This window comes from Meleagris gallopavo, chromosome 2, assembly GCF_905368555.1.
Source record: "Meleagris gallopavo chromosome 2, MGAL_WU_HG_1.1, whole genome shotgun sequence".
NCBI classification, from domain to species: domain Eukaryota; kingdom Metazoa; phylum Chordata; class Aves; order Galliformes; family Phasianidae; genus Meleagris; species Meleagris gallopavo.
Genome location: NC_139405.1, coordinates 23,423,649 through 23,440,202, shown reverse-complemented (window position 1 = coordinate 23,440,202; position 16,554 = coordinate 23,423,649). Strand labels below are relative to the sequence as shown.

At 34.4% G+C, this 16,554-nt stretch overlaps 1 protein-coding gene across 1 annotated transcript in view; it reads right to left on the bottom strand.

Annotated features, from left to right (window-relative positions):
• MTA3 (metastasis associated 1 family member 3) overlaps positions 1-16,554 on the bottom strand; it is a 591,413-nt gene that overhangs the window by 484,079 nt on the left and 90,780 nt on the right. The window contains exons 17-18 of the mRNA XM_085219339.1: positions 12,206-12,237; positions 5,096-5,250 (exon numbers count right to left, since the gene is read on the bottom strand). Coding sequence (XP_085075465.1) covers positions 5,096-5,250; positions 12,206-12,237 — 187 coding nt within the window. The remainder of the gene's footprint in view (positions 1-5,095; positions 5,251-12,205; positions 12,238-16,554) is intronic.

Here is a 16,554-nt window from a genome sequence, read left to right as displayed (position 1 = left end):
AGCAGAGGCCATCCCTGAGTAAACATTAACAATATTTTTTTGGTGCACAACTTTAATAATAATGGAGGTCAACTGAGAAAAAAAGTATACATGTCCATGAGCGTTTCTGTGATCAGAAACTGCATGTGTGAAGAGTTCTTCCTCTTCAGAGTAAAGAGTAGAATCCTGACTTTGATCCATACCTGCATGTATCTTCTTTAGTAAAGAATCAAGATACAAGAGATTTACTCCTCTACTCATCCCTTTTCTCCCAGCAATACCTCCAACTGTTAACTTCAACACAGTACCTGATATTAAAAGCCATGTTGGAAGGAGATGGGACAATGGCAAGTTATTAGCAACTTGTAATATAGTAAGGGTTTGGTTCACTTGAGTTTAGCGTTTACACTGATAGAACTACAGTGTATTGGTTGCCAGTGGTAAATGCCAGAGCACCAGAATTAGTCTTCCCCACTTCTGCAAAAGAACAAGGCAACTGATGGCAAAAGCAAGACACAACATTTTGCTCAATTTAGTTTGTGAGCACCACATTCTCTTTTTTTCTTTTTTCTTTTTTCTTTTTTCTTTTTTTTTCCAACATGCAACTTTAGCTTTAAGCTTTTGTGTGTGCTATGAGACATGCATAAGTAAAAATGAGTGCTATCAGGTAATTATCATAAACACTGTGATATCCTTACATAGTACCTCAACAAATCAAAGGAAGCTTTTTTGTTCGAGAGGAAGAACATGATGTGAAGAATATGAAAATTTCCTATATAATGCTGGCACAGGGATGCCTCTCAAACCATTTTATCAGCAAAAAGGAAGCAATGTCTGCTGGTAACAGCTAAAGATCACATTCTAATTTTAACAGTTGCAGTTAACTCATTCCCAATGGAGTTGCACTTACCGTGAGAAGGTTTCTAACTGCTTCAGCGCTGAAAGGAAACAAGCATTGAGTCATTCAACTGTAGTTCTATATGCAAATATGCTTCTTGGCCCATGAAGGGAAAGCATATGGAATCTGCAGCTATAACCCTTCCAGTCAAACCTTTCCAGACATTTCTTATAATGCAAATGCTGAAAAAAATGTCATTTTCCACACAATATTTAAGCTGTCCCTGTACAAATATCAACAGCACACACACATGTTCTGTTATGGACAGACTGTTATGTATAGAAACAGTATGCATACTGCAAACCTAGAATGGGTAAGAAAAATAAAAATCTACATTTTCCTTGACATCCAACAGCTATTTGGATTACTAGTTTTATTTACAAATTGCCTTATATAACTGAACAGATAGTAAGCTGATTTATTACATTTTCATTAAGTTTCACCAGACCACAATAAGAATTTTCCCAATTATTATATAGGACCCAGAATGGTAATTCATTACAAAGAATTGAATTTCACACATTGTAGCTATTTTTTGCACTAACCTCTAACAGAGCCTACAATAGAATCTACATTACAGCTAGTCAACAAAATGGGAATAAAACTCAAAAAGATTTCTCATCGCAAAGGTGATTTAGTAGAATGATCTGAATAAAATTCTTTTATAGTTATGAGACTATTGTCTGATCTCAATTATACACATAGTGATAGGACAATCCCAGCAGCTAATATCAAAGTATATTAAAAGGAAATAAGTAGACTCCCTTGGTGGGTAGTGATGAATGTAAGGCTCTTTAAAGAGTGATTTTTCATTGAATCATGTAAATAGATCTGCACTTTAGAATAAAAACTTGAGCAAGTTATTTTAGAGTAGGAAATGAGAATTTCTTTCTCATTCAGGAAGTGAATGAATAAAGAAAAATATGAAAATGTTAAATTCATTAAAGTTCAACATAAAATTATGATGTAACTTTATGGTAAGTGCTTTTGAACTGTCACCTACTTTTCACTTAGATTAATTCCTGCTTTGATTGTGTGACTGAACACAGATGTTGAAATCCCAAGTAAGCTGAACTCATGCGGGTGTCAGAAATGCCTAATAGGCATTCAGATCGTGGTCTTAAAATTCTAGGATAATACCAAGGATTGCCTTGGAAAAATTGGACTAATTGTAATTTCTATAATTACTTTCCATGCTCTGAATACTTAGAACCCTACTCATCCATCACTACCAATACCCTGGAATCTAAACAATCTGACATAAAGTGTTGAACTTTATAGAAATATGACTGGAGCTTAAATTCAGAGGTGGGAAGAATGATAATAATTTCTTTAAAATATAATTTAACATAAAAATATAGGCATAAAAACATACTCATCTTACCTATTGAAAGACAATAATGTTTTGAATGCTTATGTTATACATCTTTGGCTTGGTTAGAATGAAATCGACTGGCACCTCATTTAGTTTAGAAGCAAAAGGATTACATTATTGTGGTATAATTTTTTAGCTAAATGTCTGAGAAAATCTAGACTTACTGCTGGAGGTTTTATAGAAATATGTACCTTAAACTTTAATTCACTGCACAAGCAAAAATGTTTTGGGACAGAAATGAAAACTGCTATGTACCATACCAATCCAAATATTATACTGAAAAAATATTGTAATTAGCATATGCCTTTCTCACATGTATTTTTAACAAATACACATGACAAAACATAAGGACTCTGATGTAGAAAAATAGGGAAACATGCCTTAAAAAACAAGTTGGTATCTTGACTCAAATGTGATGATTTTTTTCTGAACTGAGCATTCAGCACATTTTTAATAGCTGCAAACTGGCAACTGAACTATTTTCCTTTTTCATTCTATGGTAGGACTGGGTAAATTGTGTTTTGCTTTCACAGTCATCTCCTCTATACGTAAGATTTCCCATTGCAGTTGTGTTGCATTCAACTATGTCATAGCCATACTCAACTGTATGAACTCCTATCACAAGGCAGGTCAATTATTAGAGACCAATGCCGATTTCAACTTCTCTCCCAAGGAGCAGAACATTTAATAACTGTCTGGAACATCAGTACACTATTAGCAGCAGGACCAGGTAGGGCTTTCCACTTCAAGTTACAAAGGCCAGAGGCAAATGAAAGCCAAGAAGAGAATGAGCTACATCATATCTCTTTCAAATAATCTTAGAGTAAGGGTGAAGGGAATCTAAAAAAAACAAAGGAAAAAGTAAGAAAGGAGAAAACATCCCTGGAGTTAGGGAAGGAATCAACTGGGAAAAAAAAAAAAAAAAAAAAAGGAAAAAAAAGAAAAAAAGAAAAGACCTGGGAGAGAGAAGGAACAATCTCATATGAAATGGAGTTTCAAGGGATAAAAGTTGCTGTCTCACACTAATTTCAATTTTGAATTTTGCACTTGTTATGGTTGAGGTACTATTACTCCTGGTGTGTTGATACCACAGAAGGAAGATAAGTGCTTGTGTACCTGTGCTAGACTTACAGCATTAGCTCTTATCAGAACGGGAGAAAACTGTCCAGGAGTGGCTCAATCAATGCAAGTTCTTAAGCACTGCCTGCTGCACTTCTTTAGGGATGCAGTATGACACTTTTAGACATTAGTTTTTTTGAAGGACAATCATTGAGGTCATATTCCGCTATGATCTCCATACAAGGGCCTTTCAAATGCCATTCAAATCATTAAAAAAAGGAAAGAAAAAAGCAGATGGAGTGACAACATCTAAACTCTTGTTTATCCATCATCATCAATGCAGAGGTGGAGACGGCACACGTTCTACCTCACTCAGAACACAGGTAGTGTGTTCTCACTCAGTTCTACCTCAGCCCTGGCAGGGAATGGATTCTGCGACCATGGGGATGGAGAGGGAGATTTGTAATATCAGGGGCAGATATAGCTATCTCAGATGAGTGTTTTGCAAAGGTAAGATTCATATCATCATACTTCAATCACTTAGAATTTAAATGTCTAAACTAGCCTAGTTGTCTGGTCTACATCTGAGATCAATGGGGAGACATAGCTACTGTCAGCATAGCATTCATCTCATTCTTCGACAGGCATCTCTCTATAATAAATGGGAATTAAAGCATTTAAAACCTCTAAACTGGCAGGTTGCTTAGGTTACCTGTCACATTTTGGTGATATACTCACTAGGGACTTGTTTGGTAGTGGCTATACACACTTAGCAGTATCACGCAAGCACTGAATTTTATCACTGAGGTAGACATCAGAAGCCTAAGAGCTTATCATTCTCCTACTATTATCTATGAATTGCTGAACCTCTCATTCAAAAGAAAATGAAGTACCATGTTTAAATGATCTTGAAATAACCACCAAATTATCACATATGAATATCTACCATAAACCAAATTAAGTATGTGTATTTTTCTTGGTTAGCTCTATATTTACATATATTATTCCCTGCCCTTATTTTATTATTGACATTTTTCTTTGACTGATAGCCTTTCCAGGCCTGTGAAATAATCACAGAACTGAAGCTCAGTCTGATGTTATTTGCCCTAATAATCCCCTTGCTTAAAAGCTAAGGAAGATTTTAAAGTGCTTTTTAAATAAGAGAACCAGCTTACAAAAATAAGACTAACTTCTTCTCATAGGTTGAGTTAAAGACTGAGACAGGACAGACCTTAGCAGAGAAAAAAAAAAAAAAAAAAAGAATAGAGGAGCCTCCACAAGCAATCCTTCTGTGATATCAAACTCTTCTGGGAAAAGTAAACGTTAATTAAATTTTACCAATTAATTTGGAAATGATAGACTGAAGAAGGCTGTTACCTTAGTTGGAAATCAATTAATATTCCAGAAAAGACACTGACTGCTATATATTTCTCTCTTCTGTGTTATATATTTTTCTAGTTCTGAAAATTTTAGTGTAGCCTCCATTGTGGAGACACCTGCACTTTGCTGGGTGATCAGCCATAAACTTCACTGTATTTGAACTACAATTAGTAACAATTAAAAAGTTCTAACCTCTGCCACACAAAGTATAAGACTGAAAAGGTGAAACACTGATAACGTTAATATGCAAGAGATGAAAATTGGGTGTACATTTTGATGTAAACATGGCTCTTAACTGTAACACAGCCTCAAATAATAATGACAAAAAACTGTTATTCAAATAGCGAATCAATAACATGTATGCAGTCAAGCCTCTTTCCCTGCTTCAATTTCATTTCTCTTACCTGGTCTCTTCTGTGGCTATAAAGAAACCATCATCTGAAGCATCAAGCCAATTTTGCCGCTGTCTCTTTATCACTGGAATGGCGCTTGCCTTAATGGTACTTGCACTGGCTTGCAAGGCCTTACCATTAGTTATATGAACGCGGGGAGCAGCATGCTGAAATCATAACAAAAAAAAAAAAAAAAAGGAAAGATATTTGCCAGAGAACAAGAATAGTTCTCTTAACTGATTCTGCAGCCTACACACACTGTCATTATCAAAAAACAGCTAACTTCTCAAACAAGTACCTACCAATTAGATAACATCTCCTGATCATCTCTGCACAGTGACATGTTTTAGCCACAGAATTGAAAGCTTTTTAAAACCCACTTATAAAAAGAGAAGTAAAGCATGAACCAATGTCATGAACCAAGCAAGCCTGCAACATAAATCTGTTGATTTTAGCAGCAAATTCATTTTGCAAATTTTTCTGACCAAAAACTCAGCATCCCAACCAATTAGTTTTTTGATCCAAGTATTGCATTAATCCAATAAACAATAAAAAATCCACATTTCTCACTTCATAGCTCTTTACTGTATTTGGCTTTATTTTAAATAAAATCACTGTATGAGACAAGAACCCCGGTACTGCTGTAAAAAATTTTTACATCATCTAGGCAGTGGCATAGTTCATAAGTTGACCCACCAGTCATTATATATCTAGAGCTGACTGCAACAATTCTACCTTCATTTTAACACAGATAACATTAAACATAAAATGGTACACTGATTCATCACTACATGTTTAGTTGGACTACTAGTTTAGCAAGATTTAGGGACAACAGGTGTTGTCTCAGAAGGCTGCCTTCTGATATACGTGCAAGCAGAGAGTGCAAGTACTCTCTGCACTGTCTGTAAGAAACATTTTGGAGGAAAATTCCACGACGAGCACATTAATTCTTGAATTTAGAGTCTTGTTTGCTGTGCAACCTGTTGTGAGCAGGATTAAGTAATTGCACTATTTGATAAAAATAGACATGTTAGAAGACATATGAATTCGAAAGTTTTGCTTATTTTATCTCACATGTACTCAGCATCATGTTCCCTTAGGAAAAAGTATTATTTCTTGCTGAAATAATCCAAGTATTCCTCATAACTGATTGTATTTTTGTAATATTCACAAAATGTGCCCAATTCTGTGCACTCATGGGAGTAGCCTCTAACTATGGGGAAAAAGTCCGCAGTCCTTGAGAAAGGAAGGTGCTGGTAACGTGTACAAAGTTTGGCAGAACACATGGAGCTGATCTCTTAAATCATGGCACAAAAATGTAACAGCCAAATATTACACTTACATTTAATGTATTTCATCCCCATTATGCCACAATTTTTGACACGCCCCAATCCAGACCACTTACTTCCTATAGTAGGACAAATTTTATTCATTTGAGGAAAAATTCCAGCATTCTTTACTTTAGTGTAACAAAAAGAACAATCACCTCTAAGTTTTCTTAGATGTGGTGCAACAAAAACAAGGGGAAATCAACAACTTCAGTGAGTCACAGATAATTCTTTCTTTGAATAAAATTATTTACCTTTGCCTTAGAGACAAAGAAGGTTTATGGTGAATTTAGCTGCTGTCGCACACAGGGAGACAAATCTTCCTTTGTAGGCCCTCTAATATTTGCCTAAATTTTTCCAGGTTTTCATTCACTGTCTAGACTGCAGTTTGATTTTCACATTTTGTTGTGTTGGCTTTGGTGGGGAGAAACAAGCAATGAAAGTGCTGCTAGAAGTAATTCAGCTGTTATTTACAATAAAGTCAGGATAAAATACATAGTTTGGATAAAATTAAAAATCCAAAAGGTATTTAACTGATGATGTCTTAGTGCACGAAATGGATACCGTTCAAAAAGTGAGCAACAATTCATGCATAGAAAAGGCAGTCATACAGCCCAGATGTACTGATTTCATACTATATTCTAACTGATTATTTTTACCAGGCAGTGGGCAGTGCCATACATTACAAAGGACCATTCAAGGGATCGAAGAGCAATTTTTTTTTGCTTCCTCAGCCAGAAACAAGTTTAAGTTCTCACATACAATTGTTAGTATCTTTTCCTTTCTAATATGCCACTGAATGTTTTCTTCACTCAAGTCAATCATAAACATGCAAAGTATGTTCAGGAATCATACAACATACAAGAAGTGCATTTCCTACAGCAAAAAATTTGTAAAACAGTTAAGCCTTATAGAAAAATTATGGTTTTTTTTCATAATACTTCTTCCATGGTAAAGACGGATGTCAATGCTAGTCCTGAACTGGCTTTTTTTTTTTTTTTTTTTTTTTTTTTTTTTTTTTTTCCATTTCTCAGAATCTAATTCTTATTCCAGGCAAGATATAGTATTACAGAAAACAGTGCAAAGGTTACAATATCATCTCCTCTCTCTCACATCATAATGATTATTGTTTTTTCTTGTATTTCTCTTTTCCATGAGTCCTTTCAATTTAGTCAGAGAAATTAATTATGCTTTGCTTGAAGACTAGTCTGTGTGCAAGGGACCACATTATCTTTAATTTCCAGTTAATAGAAAAAATTGAATTTCTCAAACAATTTAAAACTAGAAAAATCAGTTCAATTAGTTCCTCTAAAAAATATATTTACCTCTGTGTATTAAAATGAGCTTTCAGTGAAATGGTCATACTGAAATCAATACCCAGAGCAAACAGACCTTTCATACTAAGTACTTAAATGCTTTTTCTTTTTCCTTTTTTTTTTTTTTTTTAAATGATTCTCTTTTTTATTTTTCTCTCTGAGCATACACAGTTGTAGAAGGATTATGGAAGCCTCAGGAATATTGCTAGTACTGCCACAGAAGCTCTACTCAGTCAAACATCAGCACACACAATGCTACAATAATTCCGTTGTAATGCTACTGTGTGCAATTAGCAGCTGGCATTTGGATTTTGAGTATTTACTTTACTAATAAGATGTGCTGCCATTTTCAACAAATCACAGGTGTGTTGAGTCCACATAACAGTGGGAAAGTGCAAATCAGTAGGAGGCTAACTCAGAGCTTGCCAGCTGCACGTTGGACAAATCTACCTTCCCAATAAGTGATGACTTCCTCACACATTCTTCCTTATCTCAGTCTGAATGCATTCATTCTGATATCTTGCATCGCTAGAAAAAAATGTTCCACACCCCAAAGACACTATGAGAAAACTTCTAAGAGCAACTGGAAAGAAACAGAAAGCACAAGAAGGTGTGGTTTGGGCAAAGCCTCCTAGAGGTAAACTGAGCAAATAGATATTTAGGGCCTGCCTATGTGTCACAAAAAATAACTCCTTGAAACACATTTCTGAGCTCAACTGAGATGCCTAGAAAGGCACCTCCACACCACAGTTTGGTGTTAGGCCCCATAGAGAAATGTGTCCTGATCATGTATTGCTTCAGTGCGTTAATAAATGCACTCACTGAAGGTTTGGTGAGAAAACAAAGCTCTCACCAGTCAGCCTTACGGCCCAAGCAGGGAATAAAAAATCCCCATCACAACTTTAAGGCAACATGGTGCATTCAATAAAGATTGGAATCAACACAGAGTAATCTCTTGTAACAGTTCCACCTGCCAGGAAGGAGGTCTCCATGCTGAGGACTCTAAGACATTCTCAGAGGCTTCTGAAAACAAGTCATCTTCTGAAGGCATTCAGCAGGTCTCCGATAATGAGTTTATAGGATGGTCATGTGTTTGTCACAGCAGCTTCACAGTGCCGCCTGTCCCCCACTACAACATTTCTGCAGGGGTGCCATTCTCTGGTATTTAATCCACACACAGGCAGGTATGCAGCTCCATTTTTGACAGCTGCTTGCAAGTGCTGCTAATCAGCACCCACCTGGCAGGGACATGACTTTCCCATTTGTGTACACAACTCTTCATTTCCTAATGAGCACAAGTGAGGCACCTCCAATTCTCAGTGAATGCAATACTCTTTTTCACACAGAAGATACATTAAAAAGTGTTTGAAGTAAGCACATAACACCAGCAGGCACTATAAGTGTAATGTAAAAATTAACGAGGAATGACTATGCTGGCTGTGACTGAAAAAATGTTTACCTGGATTATCGTAAAATCCTAAGTGGCTTTGAATTTTTCATACCTAACCCTCTTCCCATCCCGAAAGGACATTTTTCCATTGCCTAAATCAGTGGGTTTTGTTTGGTTATTTGTGGTTTACATTTTTTCTCATATAAATTTTTTTCTCAAACAAAATCCAACGGTAAGATAAGATCTCTAGACAAAGAAAAAAATCACTAGAGGAAATCACATGTGCTCAACATGATTGGCAGTAATTCATATTAATTGCTTCAATTTATTTAATTGACCTAATTATACAAGATATCATGTAAACCACATCTAGACATTGAGTTTAAATTAGGTATTGATTTTTTTTTTTTATTTCTATTTTTTGCCACATCTGAGCAGTTTTTACCTGCTCAGGCATTATCCCTCTCAAAAGAATCAAGGTTTGGAGCTAGATTAGTTTACTTACTCAGGAAGACTTGAGACGAATGCAAAAATTAGAAAACATGTTTACATGGACTCACTTTTGGTATAGAACTTCATTCAAGAAACCTGAAGGCTATTAAAAGTAATCAAAACAGTGGATCATATGCAAGAAATTAAACAAATAGTCTACAGAAGTATCATTTTGAACATTCTGATTTTGAACATACTTAATCTTCAACAAAATGCCTGGACTAGAATTAATTCTGAAAATCCTAGTCAATGACTTCTGTGCAAGAAGAAGATAAAAAAAAGGCTAACTTTCCAAAGAAGCCAGGCTAAACTACTACCATGTTCATAACATTTAACAGAATTTACACAAAAGCTATACAACTTCTGAATAAACCACATCTTTAAATGCAGCACTTTGAAATAAATGTTTATTTATATAGATCAGTCAAATTAGTAATGAAAGACTATCCCAACCATCTATTCATAGAATAACAAGAAATCTGTTTTATACTTAAAATGGAGAAGATCCTCATTCCCCTCACACACAAACACACCCCTAAACAGTTTTCTAGGTTTTTTATTTTTATGAACAAGAATCTGAAACAAACAATAGGGGACAATGATTGTATTTGAATGCAGAATTCTTGAGCTTTAAAAAATGAAGATATACATAGTGTTCTCAGAAAAGCTGTGTGTTCTTTTCCATAGCAAAGTACACTCTATTCTACGTTGGCTTTGATTTAATGTATAACTTATGCTATTTTTTTCTCATTCTGTTTGATTAAATATTATGCTTAATTTTGTATCTGTTAGAAAATTAACTATAATCAGTCAGAACAAGTGGACTTAATTTCAAAGTAATTTATTTATTGCAGTAGTCATTCAAAAATGGACATTATCAATATAGCTTTACTATCTCTGTATTGAATAGACAGTCTCGTACTGCTTCTAATGTGCTGAATAATTTATTTTCTGGCTTTAGTGATATTATCACCCCACTGAGTCGTAAGAAATTTTCCACTGCACATTCAGTTATTTTATTAGAGAAGAGTGGGCACTGTCATAGCCTTTTGACACTGTATAATTAGCGTACTTATTTTTAATTGCACTTCTATTTATTTAAGTGCAATGGACAACTACAGCATTGCTTTGGTTGCACAGCATTAGTCTGAGAGGTCTGAGTTTTCAGCAAGGAGGTCTGGGGAGGCTCAGAATGCAAGAAGGCAAAGTACTCAAATTATTCAAAAACCTCTCTCTTACTGCTTCAAAAGTTTGCCATATTTTGTGCAAGGACACACTTGTATAGGAAAAGAACATTTCTTTGGTTAAGTTCTTACAGCTGTTTTGATACACTGAAAAGACAAACTGTCAAAATATGTGTTATCTTTGGAGGAAAATTAACAGGGAAAAAAAATTACAGGGAAAGGAAGAATGTTCTTTTCAACAGTCTCTTAACCTTTAGCTCTTTTTCTGACATCAATGCAAAATTTGAAAAACACTGAAAAATTTTTCAATCCCTTTCAACATGTTACAGCACAGAAATTCTACTGGTTAAACTTCTTATGTGGAAACAAGTCTACTTCAATACAATTAATCACAGCAAGGATTATATCACATCCAGTAGAAAAATGAAATTTTGCTTTTCAGATGTCTCCACTGCTTTGAATATTTGTGGTCTGTAGTCTTAACCAATTTATTATCCATTAGCATTAGACTATTAATGGTTATTGGTGATAAAGGCAATGAATAGCATTTACCCTTTCCTCTGTGTTGAATCAAGTTTCCATGTGGGAATTCACATGCCCCACAAATGCTGCACATGTGTAAGAGGTAATTATTTTAAATGAACACTGAAAACTGTAGGAGTGACAACAAAGGCTCTCGTGACATCATGTTTTTTCCAGGTTGTTTTAAAAATTTAAAAAGTCTGCCTCAAAAAATCAGTCTTTTTCTGAAGTGGATAGCCCTCACTCCAAATCCCTGCTAGATAGGCATGTTCCTAGTCAGTCTTCTTTAATTTTTGTTCAGTCCTTATCTAACTTTTATTAGGAGATTGAAAGAGAAAGAGACTGATAAAATGTCTCACTGTATAAAAAAACCAAGACAGACATGAAATCAATGACATTTTTATGCACAAAACTTTTTAATCTAACTTTTTAGAAGTTTATCAGTCAGTTTGAGTGTTTCCCGGTCCCTAGAACACAAACTATCAAACTTAAGATAAAGTCAGAAACCAACCTCACAGGAACGTGATACAAGACGTAACTCAACATGTTTTCAACTTTAAACATTCTCTGATGTGATATATGCATACAGTGTAAGAGATTTAATCAACTTTAATTTACATAATTAAAAAATCTCTTAAACATATAATACCAGAATTGTAACTGGATATTCATATATCTAGCTGCCAGCACTGTGATTTCTTAAACTATTCACCTTTACATTTTGACCAAGATTTCCCATAAAATGACTTGCTTAAACTCAACAGTGAGAGTGGACTTTATATGAAAACTTGCTAACAAGCTGACTTATAAAGCTACCATACCTAATTTGTGTTCAAAGGACAAATCATTTCTACAGATTGATCTACACCAAATATTTCCTTTATGCTTACCATTATTGTTCTTGTAGAGTGGCTGGAAGATTCTGGAAAACAGAAGAACCACAGTGCATTAGAGTATTGTCTTTACTCATAAAAACCTTATTTTCTTACGTCTACCCTGAAATACAAGATGTTTCTGCATGGCTACAACAAGGAGCATATCAGAAATGCAGGGTCTGGGAAGATATCTCATGAAACAAACATGAGAATCATCACTGAAAATACATAGCAGATAAAAGTATACTGTTACATGCACTCATTATTCTCTATTCTTAATAGTCCTCTTCTGCAGGAAAATGAAAAAATAGAACTAATTCATATTTTATGTCTCAAAATTTTTTCTTTGTTGCTTTTAAACTGTGGCATGATTTTTCATGAATGACTAGCATTGTAGAAAAAATACAAACAGTAACAAAATAATTCCATAACTATTCCCATTCTGAAAAGCTTTATGAAACTACCAATGTCCTTTACTTGAGAATTTTCATGGATTTTTATTTTATATGGCAGAAGGAGATTGAGAATTATAACGTTCGGAAATTTTAATTATCTCATATATGATAAATTACAAGTCAGTCAATCAAACACACATTTACATAATATTGCTGAGAAATCATGACCAGGCCAATAGCCAACACAGACTTCATCCTGCTACTTAACTTACAGTACATTTCCTTTGCTGTTGTTGTTTTTACTTTTCTCACCAGGGACAGAAGACTTGTCCTTTGTGGGGTTATAATACTACAGGTGTTACACCACAGCTGTGCTCTTCCTAGTAGAGTAGAGTGAAGAAACCTATGATATGCGCAATTCATATCTTTACGGTGAAGTTATTTTTGTTATTACAAGTTTATTTACTGTTTTGACATTACAGTCAAATAACATTTCAGGAATGTTCCAGAGACTACATTTGTGGAAGCATATAACTCTTGAGAAAGGATTCATTATTTTTACAAGCCCAACTTCCCAGAAACCAAACCAAAACAAAAGCAACAACAATACAACCTAAAAGAGCACAACTCTATTTCCTGAAGCGCTGAAAATCAGGTTAAACAAAAAGAATGTGGTTTCTTCTCTCTTGAAATACAAAGATATGTTACAGAGCACCTCCACTCAGTCACAACCAGACTGAAACGAACTAACTAAAGCACATACTTCCTATATTCAGATACTCCAGAAATAAGAATATCTTCACTCTTTTTCAGAGGTACTATCCTTTTGACACAGATTTATATGCCCAGTCCTACAAAGTCATGCTTCGTCATGATTCTACTACCAATGTTCCAGAATAATATCTTATTTGATATAAATTGATATTAATACCAATATTGATAAGTGATATGAACTGGGGACTGCAACACTTAACAGCAGAATGGACCTGGAGGTTGTTAAAAGTATTTTTCAACAATATATTTACACACTTAATACAACACAAACAGCTGTTGATTCTGGGATTTTAGCATTCTGATAACCTATTAATAACCAAGCAAAGAACTAAAGAAAGGCATGTTACACATGCAGAGTGTTTACACTCCATAAGAAAGAATCATTTTTTGCAACATATTTTTTTAATAGTTTAAAGTGCTGCAATCTCAGTTGTGAAACACCTTCTAGAAAGACTTGAGTAGATTTATAAATAAAAAAGTTACTGAAAGATCTGTTTAAGAAGTAGATGTAGTCAAAAGATTCTAGATCTAGAAAGGCTACTTAATAAAGCACTATTGTTGCACAGTTTAAACTGTTGCATACTCTGTTAATTAAGTATTCTTCGAACTCAGAAAAAAATGATCAAGCTATAAGATAATAAAAAAATAATTCTCACATTTCAAGATGCTTTACAAATTTTACTGACTGATTGTTTCTTCCTATTTATAGGCATTATGAGACTATAATATTTCATACTGTAAAACCACCAAAGAGTAAAATCTGAAAGAATCCACTGATAAATATGGTGCTAACTACCAAGTTATTTGAAGTTTGCATATAATTCCCCAGTGACATATTTTTGTTCCCTTAGAGTCTTTTCTAACAAGGTAAGAAGCCACATCTTTAATATCACACCAGCCTTATACCAGCTGATAACATGTTTTGTTTATATGTGCTAGTCTTTAGTTAGTTTGCTGATAGAAGATTTTTAATTTTTATTTTTAAATATATATATTTACAGGGTGATCAGCAAGACTAGCAGATGAGAGTTGCCCTTACATAAACCTTTCCCTATAAATAACCTTTATCATTGCCTTGTTATTGCATATAATCTTAAACTAAGAATCAGTTTGAATTTATTTAAAGATTACTCTTCGTCTTCCAAGATCAAAATCTGTAACACTAGAAAAAGAAAACACAGACAAGAAAAGCGAAAGAGCACAGAAACATACAAACGTATCAAAAAGTATCTTCCCCAGATGCAGGAACTTTCCAGCTAAACTGCTTAAGCAGTTTTTGAAAGTGCCTTCCATATTACATTATGCAATAAAATAGAACTTGTACTCTGCAATCATAGCTTACGATAAATAATCAATCCACTTGGCAGTAATCATACACAGAATTACTAAGTACAAACTCCAGATCTCAAATCCAGTACATGTAATTTGTGAGATAATTATGCTCCTAATCCTATTAACCAACTGATAGGATCGTCTTTCTGCAATTTTAATTCTTTAAAACTCTACCACTGGAAAGTAACCGGAACCTAATTCCTGGAATGACCACCTGCACTGTTTTGTGAGCTAATTTGATTACAAAGTTGTTCTAATTGTTTACTGTTTTAAGAGCTGGTTTATTCTGCCAATTATAAAAGACTGCATTACTGTGAAATAATGCCTACACATTATCTATATGTATAAAAATAAATTCTTATTCAGCAGCAGAAACTGGGGACAGCTCAGGGGGCACTTCACCATGGAATACCCTCAGCTCCCTCTGTGATCCCATTTAGCTTGCTCATTCTACTCAACTGCCAGTTTCAGATTTTCCTTAGTCCAACAAGATGGAAATGCTCAAAGTGAGGCATCAAGCACGAATGCTAATCTATTTTGAAGTTCTCAGAATTGAATGTAAGTAAAGAAGACTTACAAATAAACCATTTCACAGCTTCATATAAATAAAAGCTTTGAGTCATATATAAGTTGGGAAATAACAAAGAGTTGTAAATTTCATTGATAACTCTGCTTGCCCAACAAATGGCAGTAACATTACAAAAATATCCACATCTCCAGAGAGACCTACTTCCTGTACTCACATTTTCATGTAGCCAAGTATTTAAAAACTTTTACTAGTTACAGCAAAGATCAAAACTAGCCCACACATTTCCACAGTAATTTTCAGAGAAAAAAAAAATCTGGCTTTAAAACAATAAATAGCATTTGCTTCTCACTTTTCAGAAAAATTGGTACACAACCCAATATTAATTGCATGTTTTGTTTCAGCACAGGAGAAATGGTTACAGAAGATTCACACAATAGTTTATCACGTCTCATTTCTTCTCCTTCAGTTTCAAATGAGTGGTATATAAAATGAAGTTTAAAACATTTTAGTAGGCATATAGTTTATTAATGTGAAGTATATGCATAAAAAAAAAATATATGGTTTTATTTTTAAAATGAAAGGAGTATCTGATGTTTTTCAATATGCATTCCATGGTTGTAATCTGCCACCTTGGTAGAACTTCTCTAACTTTACCAAAACTAATATTGTGATAACAAAAAAAGCGAATACAGTGAAAAGACATCTCTCTCTGCTGAGAGATTCAATCCAATAGTGAAAATACCTTCTTCCTAACATATATTCACACAAGGTCATACGAAATAAATTGCAAGGAAACATTTTTTTTTTCCTGTTTCAAGAAATTTTTGAGCAGGAGAGATTTAGATTTTCTGCTTGTCAGTTAGGCAGCTTAGAGTTTCATATATTTGATGGAGAGTCTCAAATTCCCAATGGAAAAAAAAAAATAGGAGTAAAATATAAGCTTTCTTTCCTTGTTTATCTCTTCAACAGCCAATACTATTAATCATAAATGGAGTGAGAGAGACTGACCAAAATAGCACGTAGGAGAGAAGGTACAATTTTTTGAGGTCTTTCTCACTTTATCAATTGCTCATGTCACTTTCTTATCTTTCTACGATAGAGATGCATGGGTTCCTACAAAAATGGGGCAATTAAATTTCTTTCTCCTTCTTAGATACAACTGAATCCTTCAGTAATTTATTCCCTGAGGAACTGAAGTATGACTGTTGAAAGAATCCTCTTGAAGTTATCAAGACATCTCAGGCTGAAATACAGCACTGAAGGTCTCAAAAGAGGAAAATGGGATCATGGTTGTTGATTAAAATTTCTTCAGCTATAAACAACTGATTCTTCTA